Consider the following 18,594-nt stretch of genomic DNA (forward strand, 5'->3'; position numbering starts at 1 on the left):
TCCCCATCGGTTGTCTGTTCTTCGACCTGTGACCATCCCTTTGCTACTTCAGTTTGACTTTGTTTATTTGCGGATGTCCTCATTTCGGATTCTCCATATAGCTCCATTCTCCAATAGCCCTTTCCATGGTCAGCTGAGTAATTTGAAGTTTTTACATACGAGCAATCGTGTAGGAACATGTTTCGGTTTCATAAGTCATCACTAGCAACACGCTCCGATTAAAAACCTTCGTCTTCTTTTAAACAATGAGTTATTAAAATAAATTACAATAATAATAGTAAAGATGCTCAAACAGCGTTACTATAATAATAAAAAACTTGAAAAAATTACGCTACCAACTCTGTTCATAAACTAAAGCATGCAAGCTATGTACCAGTTTAAACACCGAGCGTTTGACGCGACTGTCAGCAATTTTAAGACTGTTCTTAATTTAAATTTGGTGCCAATTATACAGAAAACAGCCACATTATCTATGACTGCGATAAAGATGGCTGCTTTTTACGTAACTAGAGTTCCATTTATAGTTTGGGGTTTCATGAAATGAAAAACCAAAAAATTTTAGAATCCAAATGTATTGAATACAAAACAAATCTAATAAATTGTCAGGTGGCAATTTTTAAATATTCTATTATTAATAATAGTATTATATTAAGAGGAAACGCCCTTCGCACCCGCGCGAGGTGTCGCCCCGCATCCCAATATATTACAACACATGCTGCGTACGCGCATCCGTGGGGCTCATCGCAAATAATTCTAACCTACGTTACATATACATATATGGACAGGTGTACAGAGTTGAGTGTACCCGCCGGCCCGCCAGATGGAGCTGTAGATCTGTCTCGGAATTTCACCTTGTTTTGGAGAATTATCTACATGGTATATTGAAGTAATGAGATAAAAAACTCTCAACAGATGAATAATTGATAAGTTTTGTACTTGCCCAATTACGATTTTCATTAGTACCATTTGACAGTTCTCTTGAAAGACCAATTGTGATCCATAGCAAACTCATATACTTAGAAAAAATTTTTTCATACACAAGCTGCCAGTCTAGTTGATGGCAAACGATACTGGTCACCTGTAGACACGAACAGCACCATGCACATCACAGATGATGATCATCACATACACTGTGATAACTAAAGATTAACGCCACAAAATTCTAGTAATTACACTGGAAAGAACTATCGCCATATCTTAATAGTTTCTTTACAATCTGTAATTGGCAATCAATGAGAATAAATGCCAATTTATTCACATATTAGCGTTATGTATCACAGCTCCCAGACGAGCCCACCAAATCAATATTTTACTCAACTCTGTACCACCCTCTTCGATTTTCACAATTTTAAATACTAAATCATTTTCTATTCAATATTTCATACAAAACATATTGCCTCCAATTACAGCACAATCCATATTGCCGTCACAATAATATTTGTTTTTGTGACCGTGTATAAAATAGTACTAGGAAAGAAACATTGAGATCCCATATGGCTAACCTTGGTGTAACTTCAGTGCGTATAAAGTTGCATCTCAAATAAATATTGGAAAATTAAGAGTAATAAAAAAAAAACTATATATTATACAATATAGGAACAAAATAATGATGGCTAATAAAAAATCAACCCTCCCACACAAAGTGTTACGACGCGTCATTTTATTTATAATATTTCAAATTATATATGTATAATGAAAATCGAAATTAGCTACGATAAATCCAACTTTGTGTGAGAGGGCGGGCTCTCAACAATTATAATTCATTATTATATTTATTATAAGATACAGTGCCAATAATGGGGAAAGAGAGCTCTACATTGAATATTAGGAAAGATGTTTGAAGCAGTACACTTATCTAATACAACAGGGATATGATATCGAAATTTCAGCTTATTTTTCGAGATAGTAAATAGAAAAAATTGATTGTAATGATAATCAATGAAGAATATTTTTTAATTATTATTAGTGAAGATCTTTTCTCTGAAAGAATTAATTCCATTGAGCCCAGAATTCATTATAAATATTTTTTTTTACACAACTTAGAATGGCAAACAAGCTGACGGCCCACCTGATGTAAAGTGGTAACCGTCGCTTATAGACATGAGCAGTACCATGGACATAACAGACTATACTGTTTCGCCCATGATACCCCTCATGCGTTGCCATTCCTGAGGACTCAGGTGTTATTCCTCTGTACCCAGTAAATTTATAATCAACTCTATAAATTTAATCATTATAATAAATGATCTGCGTATATTCAGAATAGATTAAAAAAGATCCAATAGTTGTTAAAATATAATATATCGTAAATTGTATATAAGTTAATAAAAAAGTTTTTCCATTTAATTAATCTCATTTATTAATTGGTATTGTGGTATATATATATATATATATATATATATATATATATATATACCACAATATTACGATATTTATACAGTTTAAAATATATATGAATGAGAAAGCAAGCTATAATGTTCATGGAACTAAATTTTCCAATTGAAACAGATCACTTAAATGCAAAGTATGTATATTTTTAGTTTACAGACATACACTCCTCGCAAAAATTAAGGGAACATAAAAATTTTTGAAATTTTTGGGTGATTTTCAACAGGCTGTATTTCAGTGAAAAATAATCGTACAGGAAATTTAAAAAAAGGGTTTTGAAGCTTGAAAACTCTAGTTTTCAGATTTTTTGGTGAAAAAATTTTTTGAGCTCCAGTTTCCATGCAATTCTTAAACAAAGCTAAAAATAATTTTTTTCTAAATTTTCTAGGTTTCGTTTTTTACTCTATGGGCATGGAAAAATTTTTTCGAGCTACTCCATTATATAGGTCTCTTAGCGTGTTTATTCAGCTTCAAAAATCGCTTTGGATGGCTAAATTACGACCATTTGTCTCCGAGATATCGAACTTTGAATGCAAAAGCATCCTTTTCCATTCAACTGCTAATATCTCTGGAACTACTGGTCGCACAGCAAGCGGGCGCCGAGTTTCTTTATCTGAATAAAATTTCCAATTAAGCACAGTCAAGAGTTAGTGAAGAAAAAATTTTTTTCCATCTCTAACATTGAATTGAAAAAAGTGGAAAAAAGTGACTTTTTCTCTTTTTTGGTTACTTGGCTGTATCTTCGCTAATATGGGCGGGAAAGCTAAGGTTTGAGGAAAATTTTACAGTCTATTGTTCCTTAAAGAACCCCCTAAATCCCTGGAGCGATCAGTTCAACGGTTTTTCCCGGACCAATTGATTGAATAAGGGAACAAGGTTTTTGTCCCTTAAACTCACCCTAATCCATTCAAAAATCAATAATTTCATTTGTTTTTCACTTTTTACTCAAATTTTTGTTTTTTAAAAATTCATTATCAAAAAAAAATCGAAAAAAATCAAGAAAATTTTATGCAGATAAAGAAACTCGGCGCCCGCTTGCTGTGCGACCAGTAGTTCCAGAGATATTAGCAGTTGAATGGAAAAAGGATGCTTTTGCATTCAAAGTTCGATATCTCGGAGACAAATGGTCGTAATTGAGCCATCCAAAGCGATTTTTGAAGCTGAATAAACACGCTAAGAGACCTATACAATGGAGTAGCTCGAAAAAATTTTTCCATGCCCATAGAGTGAAAAACGAAACCTAGAAAATTTAGAAAAAATTTATTTTCAGCTTTGTTTAAGAATTGCATGGAAACCGGAGCTCAAAAATTTTTTTTACTAAAAAATCTGAAAACTAGAGTTTTCAAGCTTCAAACCCCTTTTTTTAAATTTCCTGTACGATTATTTTTCACTGAAATACAGCCTGTTGAAAATCACCCTAAAATTTCAAAAATTTTTATGTTCCCTTAATTTTTGCGAGGAGTGTATTTAAAAAAAAAGTTTCCCGTTATGAATACTGTCGTTGGACTTCGTATTGTAATATACGCCTGGGTCTCATGTAGATACATTTACGCTACCGCACGTATGAGAAAGATCAAGACGCGTCACAACCGCTGTCTCGTTCTATTTCACACGTAAACGCATCTATTTGCTTGTTACTTGTCTACGTATGGTATACCTGTATACAATCTCGAAGTACATAATTCCCTATTTCCTTCACAAGTACTGCAACTACTGTATTTATGTATATTGAAATTATATATTAAATACTTATTTCTATACATACTTTAATAATATTGAGTTAGGTGAAACAAGAGCCAAATGTTACGAACTTTATACCAACAAGTTTATAACCAAACACAAGTTTATGTGAACACAAATTTGAACCTAATACTATCGAACGTCTCGATTTCATCCCTAGAGTTGCCAAATGACAGCAATCTGTCTCCATCTCGCTCACACTCAGCATTAACATAGCGATAGTATTAGGTCAAATTTGTCGAAATCAATTTATACTCACGCACGAATACCAATTGGTTATAAACATCAATGACCTCATCAAAATATAATTCTAATACGGATTATAAATAATGTTGAATATATTTACAATTTGGCTCCAATTCCATAAATGCCGAATCACATGTGTATATTATTGCAACACTCGAATATTTGGATGTTTGTATGTGACCATAACTAGCTTTCGTCTACCTCTGCAAAGCGTGCACGACCGTAGCGCTTACATTTGGCTTCTTTCATACAAATCCCATGAACAAAAAAAAATTTATACAACTTATAATGGCAAACAAGCTGACGGCACATGTGATGTCAAGTGGTAACCGTCGCCTATAGACATAAGCAGTACCATGGACATAACAGAGTATACTGTAAATTTATGCCAAAACCGTGAAATGAATAAGGAGATTCTACTAAACACACTAAATTGTATGTTGCGAGAATGTTATAGAGAAATTTGATATTACTGAAAATTGAGAGAGGATTATTTATAATTCGATGTGATTCAGATCTCACATTATAATTGTTGGCAGCATTTTTACAAATATTTAGTGGCTTGGTTTCTCACCTTAGACATTATATATAATGCAGATTTGGTTTCCTCATAAAATAAATAATCACAAATCCAATTATAACAAACAATCTGTATGACTTTTTTATGCAACTTAGAATGGCAAACAAGCTGACGGCCCACCTGATGGAAAGTGGTAAACGTCGCCTATAGACATGAGCAGTACCATGGACATAACAGAGTATACTGTTTCGCCCATGATATCCCCCATGCGTTGCCATTCCTGAGGGCTAAGACTTTGAACTGTTTTATCACGAACCAGTGTTGGTTACATGTTGAAATGATTCCATCAAAACCTAATCTGCATATATAAAAGAGGATTACTGATGTTTGACCGACTGATAAACCCATATATCAACGCATAGCCGAAGTCGCTGAATCTAGAATCTTGAAATTTTACAGATTAGTTCTTTACATAACATAGGCGAAAAATAAGAAAAGAATTTTAAAAATTCAACCCCTACGAGGATGAAATGGTGGTTGACAGATTATATTGGAGTTTTTTTAGAATTGAAGTAAGGAACTATTGATTAGAAATAAATAAAATACTTTTCAGTGTTTTTGGAAATTAATAAGAACAATTATAATTTATAAGATTGAAGAAAAATGATTACCGCGAATGGCACACGCGAATGAAGCTGCGGTCAAAAGCTAGTACATATACTAAATAATGTAAATAAAATATCTATTATTAAAGGGATGAGTGTGAAAGGAGTCAAGTGTAGGAACGAATGAAAAAATGAGTATGTATTTACTCAATTCTATTTTGGTTTGGCCAGTGCAGTGTGATAGTGTGTATATAGGCGTTTCACACCAAGTGTAGTTTAAATCACTGTGTGAATCAAACAAGTGTTATAGCAACAAATCTTTCTAGGCATCGATAGCGTATTGGACACATACGTTTTTTATGGTAAACTACTTGTACCACTGTACTTTTGATAGTAACCTAAAAAAAACTGATATTTCACATTGTTACGTGAGCAACTTCAATATTAATAGTCCACGATACACACAGTGGTTTCCAAAAGCCCCATTTGAAATAGCACTTGTCCATTCACCATGTAGAGGGAACGTATGAGTGTAAGCTTCTGCAAAGTGATAAAAACATGACCAAACACTATGATGTCACCATTTTATAATGTTATTGTTATCAATCATGTTTTTATAAGACTGTCACCAACTTTTTAACTTATCTACTATGAAAATGCGAATATCTGTTTCATATTTGAAGAATCGACTAAAACATGAAATTAATTTAATATTAATTAGCAGAAATGAACTGTAATAGTACAATTTCGAGTTATTCCCTCACTGTGGTAGGGTTAAATGAACGAAACATATCTACTGCTGAGAAGTTAGTGTTCAGTAGGTTCATCCCGATTATGTACTAATTGAAAAAGCTTACACTCTCGTGGATTGTATGCGGTGAAACGCCCATATATGCCCAAGTGGTGGTAGTGTAGTGGTGGTACGGTGATGGTGGTAACGGTGGCGATGTTCAGATGGCGTCGATGTCGACGTCGATGTCAGCGTCGTCCTCCGGCTGCTTCTTGGGCGGCGCGGGTGCGGTCACCGCCTTGATGGGAGTCACTTTGGCGCGGTCGTCGTACTGTATCTGTGAAGAACAAACCACATATTTTATAACACACTCATATAATTCGCGAATTAGGAATTACTGTAAAAATGCACCCTTCAGACCTCAAAGGTTTTTTTAATAGATGATAATGGAATGGTAATCCCGCTTGCGGTAACAGTATACGCTGGTTGGTGAGACACCAGTGAGAGCTGATAGGTGAGGATGAAAAGGGAGGCTAGTTAGTTCGTCGTGTAAATACTCCTGGAATTCAGCACAATGGTTTCCGGAAGCGACCACTTGGAGGTCGACCTGATAAAGTATATTGTTAGCAATGGAACTAGTAATTTGCATTACTAACAACTCTTTCCCGGCGTTTCACAAAGCTTAGGTTAATTATCATTATCACTGTAACTGTTTTTTTTTATACAACTTAGAATGGCAAACAAGCTGATGGTCCACCTGATGGAAAGTGGTAACCGTCTATAGACATGAGCAGTATCATGGACATAACAGAGTATACTGTTTCGCCCATGATACTCTCCATGTATTGCCATTTCTGAGGACTCAGGTGTTATTCCTCTGTACCCTATAAATTCACGCCATGTCCCACCCTTCAAACTAAAACACAACCATGCAAATACAACTGCTTCACGGTTGAAACACGAATGGGACAGAGGTACCCAAGCAAACGACTTTTGTACAAATAAAATCAATAAAAATGTATATACGAGAGAAGGGCACGGGGCATACCTCGATGTCCTCCTCGCTGGCGGCGTCGTCGCTGCTGTCCTCCTCGGCGTCCTGCAGCCAGTCGAGGAAGGGCTGCGCCCGCTTGCGCACCTCCGCCACGAGCTCCTTGCTCGCGTACTTGCGCGACGGCTTGCTGGCCCACTCCAGCAGCGCCTTCTCCTCCACGATGTCCGCGTCGTACAGCAGCTTCAGAATCGCGGGAACCTGCGATGGCAACGTGACCCTGGTTAATTCGTTGAGTTGAGATTGTGTGCGAAGATAGGTCGGCAGGAGCTTGGATAGCACAAGGGTGGAGATGCGTGGCTACAGCATCGATTTACTGTGGTACTAGAGTCACGCTGTAATACTATATGGTATTGCAGCATGAATGGGCCGGCTCGACCGGGGAAGTACCACACCCTCACAGAATACCGACGCTAAGTGGCCGCAATTTTAGTGCGACCACATTCCGTATGGTGAGTGAGAGAGTCCGGAGACCCATCCTAACCACAAACCTTTACTAATCCTAAAATCCTACCCCCAACCCCGTCCCCCGCTCCGTCTCTCAATATGACCATAGCAATGGAATTTAGAAAAAATAACGTACCCCTGGGAGGTACCAGCAACCATGTTGCAATTCCGCTCTTTGAGACCAAGGGCAAACAGAGCAAGACTTCTGCGGCATCACCACCTTTGCTCAATGTGAGCCTCTGTAATATTAGGGAAATTCATTCAAACCTGAACGCTGTCCACCACTACCCAGAAACGGCGCGGCCGGCATTGCTTGCTCACGGAGACAGATATCCTCTCCAAACGAAACGTTATAACTGACCTACCCGGGTTATAAGCTTGAACATTGTTTTGTTTCACGTGCCGGTGTATGTGTGTATGTCAGAAAGGATATCTGCTGTCAACCGCCTTGGGAGTCTTGAAGGTATGGACCTGTCCATTCTATGACTGCGCATAGACTGCAATGACCATTCTCGCATCTATGCATGCCTATACAGGTCCCACAGCGGTAACACTGAAACCGACCAACTCATTGAGCACGTCCAAATGGCTACAGGTTCCCTGCTCGAACAGGTTCCTTCCGCTGAAGTCGTGATTCCTGGCGACTTTAATGCCCACCATACCGAATGGTTTGGTTCGCATACAATTAACTATGCGGGAAGATCTGTTCATGACTTTGCTTTGGCTTATGATCTGACGAAGCTCATTTCCTCATCTACGCGAATACTTGATGTGTTGGGACATTCTTCTTCACTGCTGGACTTTCTGCTGACTACCCACCTAGACGAAAACTATGTGATTTCCGTCGAAGCCCCGTTTGGATCGTCGGATCATTGTTTGGTGTGGAGCGAGGTGCCTTTCACGAGTCCAACTTCACCTCGTTCTGTGGGTAGACGTCGCATTTGGCACTACAGGTTGGCAGATTGAGATGCGGTTTTTTTTTCGTATCTTACCTAAGGAGGCAGGTTTGTTTTATCCTGGATAATCTGTGTACCAGTGGCCGGTGGCCGGTGCATGGTGGCCGGTGCATGGTGGCCGGTGCACGGTGCACGGTGGCCGGCGGCCGGTGCCGGCGGTGCGTGCGTACCTTGGGCAGCAGCGCGGGGTGGTGCGCGCAGAGCGCGGTGAGCGCGTGCAGCGCGGCTCGCTGCGCGCTGTGTACCAGTGGCCGGTGCACGGTGCACGGTGGCCGGCGGCCGGTGCCGGCGGTACGTGCGTACCTTGGGCAGCAGCGCGGGGTGGTGCGCGCAGAGCGCGGTGAGCGCGTGCAGCGCGGCTCGCTGCGCGCTGTGTACCAGTGGCCGGTGGCCGGTGCATGGTGGCCGGCGGCCGGTGCCGGCGGTGCGTACGTACCTTGGGCAGCAGCGCGGGGTGGTGCGCGCAGAGCGCGGTGAGCGCGTGCAGCGCGGCTCGCTGCGCGCTGTGTACCAGTGGCCGGGGGCCGGTGCATGGTGGCCGGCGGCCGGTGCCGGCGGTGCGGACGTACCTTGGGCAGCAGCGCGGGGTGGTGCGCGCAGAGCGCGGTGAGCGCGTGCAGCGCGGCTCGCTGCGCGCTGTGTACCAGTGGCCGGTGGCCGGTGCATGGTGGCCGGCGGCCGGTGCCGGCGGTGCGTACGTACCTTGGGCAGCAGCGCGGGGTGGTGCGCGCAGAGCGCGGTGAGCGCGTGCAGCGCGGCTCGCTGCGCGCTGTGTACCAGTGGCCGGTGGCCGGTGCATGGTGGCCGGCGGCCGGTGCCGGCGGTGCGTACGTACCTTGGGCAGCAGCGCGGGGTGGTGCGCGCAGAGCGCGGTGAGCGCGTGCAGCGCGGCTCGCTGCGCGCTGTGTACCAGTGGCCGGTGCACGGTGCACGGTGGCCGGCGGCCGGTGCCGGCGGTACGTGCGTACCTTGGGCAGCAGCGCGGGGTGGTGCGCGCAGAGCGCGGTGAGCGCGTGCAGCGCGGCTCGCTGCGCGCTGTGTACCAGTGGCCGGTGCACGGTGCACGGTGGCCGGCGGCCGGTGCCGGCGGTACGTGCGTACCTTGGGCAGCAGCGCGGGGTGGTGCGCGCAGAGCGCGGTGAGCGCGTGCAGCGCGGCTCGCTGCGCGCTGTGTACCAGTGGCCGGTGCACGGTGCACGGTGGCCGGCGGCCGGTGCCGGCGGTACGTGCGTACCTTGGGCAGCAGCGCGGGGTGGTGCGCGCAGAGCGCGGTGAGCGCGTGCAGCGCGGCTCGCTGCGCGCGGTTGTCGGCGCGCGTGAAGCGCAGCAGCAGCGCGCGGTGCTTCTTCACGTCGGCCGCCAGCGAGTTAGCGCGCACCAGCACCTCGAAGATCACCAGCGGCGCTTTCGACTTCACCTCCAGCCTGAGAATATTGTTTATTATTAAAAATAAATTTTTAAAAACAAATTATTATCATTGCGCATATAAAAAACAAATATTATTATTAAAGCAGTATCTGTAATATGTCTTTACTAATATAGAAATAAAAAAATATTGTCTTGTTAAATATGACGTAAAAAATATACCGAAAATAAAATTCCAGACAAATTATCATATTGAAGTTTAGGCAGCATGATCTCCGACCTTAGCCTGTTCCACAAGGGAAAAACGTACTAAAAAAAATATACGAAAAATTATATCGGAAAGTCGGCATTTTTAATTTTATATCAACCTCGGATTAAAAATTGGTCCTCCGGGTCATATCAAATTAATGAAGAATTTTCAGATAGTTATTAGTAATATTAGCTATCATTCGACGTCATAATTGGCAGTGCTCATTGTCTACCATCTACATTTGCAAGGCGTCAAGGTTCGACGTAGTAACAATAGATGAACCAGGTGGTAATTCCTGGAGGACTGACGTACGAGCGGTATCCAGTTCGAGGTTGACGACACGGAGACACGAAGCACCTTGGGATGGTGCACGGAACATCAATAAAATTTACGGCAAATTAATAGTATGCTTTCGGTGTGAGTTGTGTGTGCGCTCAATTTGTGAGAAATATTTTATATTTTAAAATGGATAATTAATGTTGAATAACATCAAAGTAGTAAATTCATAGATTTTACATATGAAGGAAAGAAAATAAACCTTTCTTGTTAAAATTATCGATTAATTTTACGGACTTTCAAATTTAAGCGTATAATATTTCCACGAACATTTGAATTTTGTTGTATTATAATTAAAGTTTATTTTTTCTTTGACCGAGAGTTATCGTTGCGTTCGAAATTTAAAAATTGTACGTATCATAATTTTATGTAGATTGCATAATATAATTATTAGTAGAAAATAAGAACTTTTTGTTTGTAATTATCAAATTTCATTGTTTTAAGTTTTGTTTTTATTGTTCTGCTATCAGAATTGAATTAACTTTTTTTATTTCATATATGTAAAGCGTTAATAAGCCAAGTTCTTTGAAACGCTTTCGGCACGATGCGTATGCATTTGAGAAATAAAATTTGTTTCTGTGGACACGTAGAAAAGTTGAAAATAAAGAAAGAAGAAATTTATTAAACAAAATAAATAAAATTTATAAATTAATATACTTTTCAATGTCGCCGATTCTTAGGTAGTGACTAGAATACTAAACATGGATTCTATTATTAAATGTCAATACGATTTACATTCAAGAATAAATAATAATAAATGAAATTTTAAAAAGAGTCCTAAAGATAGACTCACTAAGGAATATATCGAAACACGACTCGAGATAGCAGTCATTATGGATTGAATTATTTTCTGATCACAGGGAACTTATGCGTTGTAGTGACTTAGGTAAATTAAATAATTCAGGTTATATAACGGAAGAGGTTTAAAAGACGGAAGAGCTATATTTAGAATATAAAAGTGAATTAAAACTAATTTTTAATAACTTTGATAAGAAAATAGAAACAAATGTAACAAAGAGTAGTACAAAGTCATCTCAGGTTCGGTTGCCCAGGATAAATATTCCAATTTTTACTGGAAATTACTTAGAATGGTCCACATTCAGAGATTTATATCTATCGTTAGTACTTTTAATGAGGATTTAGACAACGTACAAAAACTTCATTATTTGAAGGGATATTTGGCCGGGGAAGCCGAGCAATTATTGCGACATATACCAATTATAGATGTTAATTATAATAGATGTTGGTCACTTTTAGAGAAACGGTACAATAAGAAAAAATATTTATCACATAGTATTCTTAAAAGGTTATTTAGTCAAAGAAATTGTAGTGTCGAATCTGCAGCTGGTATTAGACATTTAATTGATACAACTACTGAATGTTTAGAAGCGTTGATAAGTTTAGGAATTGATGTTACAACTTGGGATAACATTGTTATTCATATTATTTCGTTAAAATTAGATCCTGAAACTAAAAGGCAGTGGGAATTTAATATTGCTAACAGTATTCATTCAGACAGTTTACCAACATCGGATCAGTTTAAGGAATTTCTCACTAATAGATTTAGGGCATTGGAGTTCTGGAATCTAAGGTTAATAGACCAATAAAATGTCATACGGCTAATGTTGATGTAATTGATGAACGGAAGAACATATATCATTTAGTTGTCAATATTGTCGCGGCTCTTACAAAATGGGTTTCTGTAAAAAGTTTTCGGTTATTGGTATTGATGCTCGACGCAATTTCGTTCAGAAAAACAATATATGCTTTATTTGTTGTTTATATTCCAATCATGTTGCTAAACATTGTAGTAACACTATTAGATATCGTATTTGCAAGGGACGTCATCATTCTTTATTGCATCCACGGAAAAACACGGTACCTATGTCTCAATTTGGCGATAACGGTGATGAGTCAGAGTCGAATCAACACATTTATAACAATAAGTCGCCTAAAGTAGAGACAACAGGATCTAAATCGGAATTGCAAACGGAATGTCATTCTACACCAATTGTGTCTTGCTTTTCGACAGGAGGATCAGATAAAACTACATTATTAGCCACAGCCCTGGTAAAGGCTGAGTCGGAAAATGGGAGACATTGGATCATAAGAGCATTAATAGATCAAGGCTCGGAGGCCTGTTTTATAACTTAAGCTGCGGTTCAGCTTCTAAGTTTAAGAAGTACTCCGGCAAATAGCGTTATACATGGAGGCGGAGGAGAAAGGAATACTACATCAAAATCAGTGGTTCATCTAAAGATACAGTCCATAATCAATCCTAGTTTTGAGATAAATGTTACAGCTTACGTTTTGAAATCTATAACTGCCATTCTTCCAATCACACATGCAACTGTTGAGAAGTAGGTTGACATAGACAACTCAGATTTAGCAGATCCACAATATTACATCCCTAACAAAGCGGATATCTTATTAGATGCTAACGTTTACAGTATGATTATAAAGGGAGGCTGGAGAAAGTGTACAAAGTTCCTTAGTAGCTCAAGCAACTGTATTTGGTTGGATAATATCGGGCGTTACAAGTTCATTTAATTCACAAACTTCGCATTTGGCAGCATTGCACGCTTGTATTAATTCGGATAATAAATCGGAGTTCGAAGACGATTCATGTGAATTGTTTTCGGCAATAAATCCACCTCACGACTACGGAAAGCATATCGTACGTAAGACTTAGAGCATATTATTATAAAGACATCGGTAATCAACTTGAAAAAAGTTAAAATGGTTCCGAATTAAAATTAAATAAAAAATATGAAAGATATAAAGAACAGTACAATGAAGTTAAAGATAAAAAGATATATTCGAAACAAGTGAATTTAGAAAAAGGAAAATGGACTAAAAAGAAAAATAAAGGATACAGGGTAAAAGTACCTTATCACGACAGTATAAGAGAACATAAAAATATTTCTGAGACAAATCTCAAATACGATACATGCTACAGGAAAATAAAATGTATTGACAAACATATGTATAGTGATAGAAATTTTAGATGTACATGTACAAAAATAATATAAAAATAAATAACTTACTAAAGAAAATTATAAAACAGTATAATATAGCGGAAATATTAATAAACAGATAACGGAAATTGTAAGAAATAACATGGTTAATTTAAACTAGATATAATATGCAATTGAATAAATAACAAATTGATATATAATATTATATGTGTATTATACTTACCAGAAATAATTATCAAGCTTGCGATATTTTCTTATATGTGGTGCAGAATTTCTAGAACTAGTTTCAAAAAAGTACAACAGAAATCTACTTTGTGTGAAACCAAAATATCGGTAGAAGTCTGAATAAAAATATTTTTAAAAGATTTGTATTACATATTTTTAAGTTGTATAAGAATTTGGGTCCTATGTTATGTAAGTTCGGTTGAGTATGTATGGAGTTGGTATTAGTTAGATATGTATTTGTGGTTTTGTTATGTGAATTTGTAGTCAGTTCAATGGTATGGACACGTCAGCGTGTCCATGGCGGGTGGTATGTAAAGGCAGTATCTGTAATATGTCTTTGCTATTATGTAAAAATAAATATTGTCTCGTCAAATATGGCGTATAAAATATACGGAAAATTATATCGGAAAGTCGGCATTTTTAATTTTATATCAACCTCAGATTAAACAATTATAATATAAAATAACAAGCAATTAAATGTTTTTATTTTGTTACGCATAAAAATCCAAACGAAACGCACACATATTGACATACACATAAACAACAAAAACTTCTTTGTTGTTTATATATATTATTTGAATTTAGAACGCAAAATTGTTTTTTTTTTTTTGTTGTGCAAAGAAAACCAACAACTTCTAACTTTACAAAATTATAATTGAGCCAACATCAAAGCAGACCTTTTGAATGCAAAGAGAATTATGAAAATCTGTTCAAAATTGAGAGACCATACAATATAGCGTATTTTCTACTATTAACATATTTTCATCATCATAACAGCCATTAACTGTCCCATAACGAAGATAGGGCTTCTCCATAAGCTGCATTCGTCATTGAGTGGTGTTACCAATAGTGCCACGCTTGACAGGCGGTTAACAACTGTAGTTAGGTTTTGGTGACGTTTTTAACTTAAATCCTCTTAGTTGCGTTATATGACAAAATGTTATATGGAAAAGAAATTGGTGGTTTATTCTACATCGGGACCACACGGCATATATAGGCAGGTTGCAGCTGAAAATCAGTGCTTTGCTTTTAAGCAAAAGTATCACTGAGCTGTAGCCTTTTTGGGTCATGCGACACACTTGGTGAAAACATATCTCCAATATTCATTTTATGTTTTATATGTTGTTTTATATTTGAAAAAATGTAAATAATCAAATTGTATCATTTTATTCATTAATTTACGTGTGTTAAATGGCTCAAATAAAGTGTTTATCTATCTATCTATCTATATATATATATATATATATATATATATATATATATATATATATATATATATAAAATCATGATTAATACCATAGCTACTTTGCCCAAAAGATAAGTTTGGCAATCCAAAGAGGCAATGCCGCCAGTATCTTGGGTACGCTGCCTCGGTGTGGTGCGTTGGGAGATTACTTATAATTAGTATTAGTATTTAAGGAATTGTATATTAACTTTAATTTATTGATTTACTAGACAAACATAAAATCGTGTGCCTTGGCATAGAATAGGCCATCCCTTCTTTTCTGTGGGTGTCGTAAGAGGTGACTAAAGAGATGGAGAGAGATGGGCAGCAGCATCCCTCTTAAAACATCTCTAAAAATCAAACCGCCTGTCAAGCGTGGCAACTAGTGGCAAAACTCCCCTTACGGGGAAAGCTTATGTTCAGCAGTCGATAGACAAAGACAAAAGCAGAAGTCTAATTTGCTTAAAAAAAAAACTATAGTATAAAATGCAGCGCACCGCTCGGCCTCGTGCAGGATGTCGGCGGCGGCGCGGCTGCCGGCCGCCAGCCCGCCGTCGGCGAGGCGCTTCACGAACGCGTAGAACAGGTCCATGCGCTGCTTCTCGTTCTTCTCGCTGTCCTCCGACAGCGTCATGCTCTTGGCGCCCTCCGTCAAATCTGATATTAATCAAATTCTAATTATTTCACTTAAAGCTAACAGGTTCTCTGTTCGGTGATATTTCTTTTAATAATAATAATAATAAATTTATTGCCATTCTTTACAAATATGGTACAGAAGTTATAATGTACATATATTAATAAATAAATAAATACGTTGTGCAATACCCGTATGCCTGGAAATAGGTACAAACTCAGCTTTTCCTGGATTGATGTGCGTTCGGCACTGATTTTCAGTTTGCACCTACACAGGGCACCGTTTGATATTGTTTTTTTTTTTTTTTTATAACAAAATTCTTATTTTATCAAAATCGGCTGGTTTTAATATATTTGAATTAGTTTTTTTTAGAACACAATCTTAAATTGTATGAATAAGATAATATGGTTTTTAAAACATATAATTCTTAATATGATAGCTATATATACATAGATTATATAGAAAAAGTGTCTTCATATAATTGCTTCGAGAAATATGGATCAACTTTTCATACAATTTTGTGTGATAAATAGTTATGAGTGATTCCTTTATAACTTCTATATTTATTTTATATTATAAACTCTTCACCTTTTTATTACGTGTAAAAACTCATTTTATATATTAAATAATTAAATATAAATACGTCAAGACACATTATGTATGTAATTTTTTTTTATACAACTTAGAATGGCAAACAAGCTGATGGTCCACCTAATGGAAAGTGGAAACCGTCGCCTATAGACATGAGCAGTACCATGGACATAACAGAGTATACTGTTTCACCCCATGCGTTGCCATTCCTGAGGATTCAGATGTTATTCCTCTGTACCCAGTAAATTCACGCCATATCGCACCCTTCAAACCGAAACACAGCCATGCAAACACAACTGCTTCACGGTAGAAACACGAATGGGACAGAGGTACCCAAGCAATCGACTTTTATACAAAGTCTCCCTCTGACAAAAATAAAAGAACGAGTCAATTTGACAATTAGCTAACTAAAAGTTGACCCGTTTTTGAGGCTCAATGCTCTATCTATATAATATAAAAAATATATGCAAAATGGGAATTTAGCGTACTGTTTGTCGCTTTCGATAATTGTAAATTCGAGCACAGTGTGTTCGTTAAATTCCCGTTATGCATGTATATAGTATAGTAGATGTGTCATTAGCGTGCTTGTTGCGCGCGTACAGACCTTGCATACGCGCTCGTACTGCGGCCTCGCTGACGTCTACAGTCCAGTTGCCGTCGTCGTCGTCGTCCGACTCCCGCTTCTCCTTCTCCTTCTTGCTGCTCTTCACATTCGGCGTCGTCGGCGTTATGGGTGGCTCGCTGTCCTGCTGTAATTTAAACATATTTTATTAACTACACTGCCACCCAAACTTTTTTAATGGGTGAAAATGGAACGGTAACCCTACCTGTGCAAGGAGAGAATGAATTATTAGTAACTAGGGGCTAGCAATCCCATTGCTAGCAATATACCCAACACAATTCCTCCTATAAGCCATTATAATTAATTCCTATTGAATTCATCACATAGACTGACTGATCAGTTCCCATCGTTACCTATCACCATTCATTGGTGCCCCGACAGTGTATATCGATGGCGCAGGCGGGGTTTCCATTCAATTATCATCCATAAATAGCCTGCGCTATCGGTATGCCCTGGCGAGGCAACAGTATAAGATGATGCGTTAAGATAAAAGCAGGCCAGTTGGCCAATCGTAACGTATTCAACAAAGAATAATTACAATGTTTCCCAGAGGGAACCTTATGGATATTGACCTTATGGAAAAATTAATCATTGTTGCAAAGTAATGAAACAGCGATGTTGATACCGACAACATGATATGTTGATATTTTCAATTAACAATTCATAACAAACAAAAATGATCCTATAAACTTGATATAAATGGCAACATCAGATTTTTACAAAATAATATTTCAAGTATGGCAACTTTATTTTTTCTCTTCCGGTCAGACTTCTTTGCACTAATAAGGTCTCCTAGTAAAATTTATAAAAAAATTCAAGATTACTCTAATACCAAAAATAACAATGAAGAAAAATATAACAGCGCTACATTAGAAATTATTAAATATTTGCACTTATATTCCATAACTATCATATGTACTATTAAAAATATATATATATATATATATATATATATATATATATATATATATATATATATAATACTGAATCAGCTCTTGAAAAAAAGTAAAAGCGTTTACTTTTTAAAAGACCAGGAGCATACCTGCAAATCCTTTGATATTGTGGGTATTTATGGGCGGCGGTAGTCACTTACCATCAGGTGATCCGCATGCTCGTTGTGTTATAAAAAAAAAGCATAGTGGTACCTGCTTGTCGTTGTCTGCGTCGTGGTTGCCGTTGGCGGCGCCGGGCCCGGACCGCTTGGACCGCTTGCCGCGGTTGCCTTCCGTCAGCGACGAGCCCTGCACACATCGACTACTCAGTTAATAGTTCAACACAATTTATACGAACTTTAACCAAAGACTTTACACAAAAGTCGTTTAGATGAATTTCTTTCGTTTTCCCAGTCGAATGTGGAGAACTTTGTTCTTCACAGACTAAATATTTAGTTTAAACAGACTTGAAGATTAACTGTGATCCCAGAATAGAATATACCATCCCTTCTTTTCCTGCGGGTGTCGTAAGAGGGGACTAAAGGATGGCGAGGGATGGCAGCGTTCTATTGTCTCCAACACCACTTTCCATCAGGTGGGCCGTCAGCTTGTTTGCCATTCCTGAGGACTCAGGTGTTATTCCTCTGTACCCAGTAAATTTACGCCATATCCCACCCTTCAAACCGAAGCCGTTTCACAGCCATGCAAACATAACTGCTTCACGGTTGAAACACGAATGGGACAGAGGTACCC

At 38.4% G+C, this 18,594-nt stretch overlaps 1 protein-coding gene across 4 annotated transcripts in view; it reads right to left on the bottom strand.

Annotated features, from left to right (window-relative positions):
- Positions 1-554: 554 nt before the first annotated feature.
- LOC113519525 (eukaryotic translation initiation factor 5) overlaps positions 555-18,594 on the bottom strand; it is a 42,891-nt gene continuing 24,851 nt past the window's right edge. For all 4 annotated transcript variants that reach the window (XM_052892659.1, XM_052892660.1, XM_052892661.1 and 1 more), the window contains exons 8-13: positions 18,055-18,150; positions 16,892-17,036; positions 15,560-15,719; positions 9,918-10,107; positions 7,278-7,481; positions 555-6,566 (exon numbers count right to left, since the gene is read on the bottom strand). In XM_052892659.1, coding sequence (XP_052748619.1) covers positions 6,450-6,566; positions 7,278-7,481; positions 9,918-10,107; positions 15,560-15,719; positions 16,892-17,036; positions 18,055-18,150 — 912 coding nt within the window. In that variant the 3' untranslated portion in view covers positions 555-6,449. The remainder of the gene's footprint in view (positions 6,567-7,277; positions 7,482-9,917; positions 10,108-15,559; positions 15,720-16,891; positions 17,037-18,054; positions 18,151-18,594) is intronic.

Source organism: Galleria mellonella, unplaced genomic scaffold (genome assembly GCF_026898425.1).
Source record: "Galleria mellonella isolate WM207_F2 unplaced genomic scaffold, CSIRO_AGI_GalMel_v1 utg1634, whole genome shotgun sequence".
NCBI classification, from domain to species: domain Eukaryota; kingdom Metazoa; phylum Arthropoda; class Insecta; order Lepidoptera; family Pyralidae; genus Galleria; species Galleria mellonella.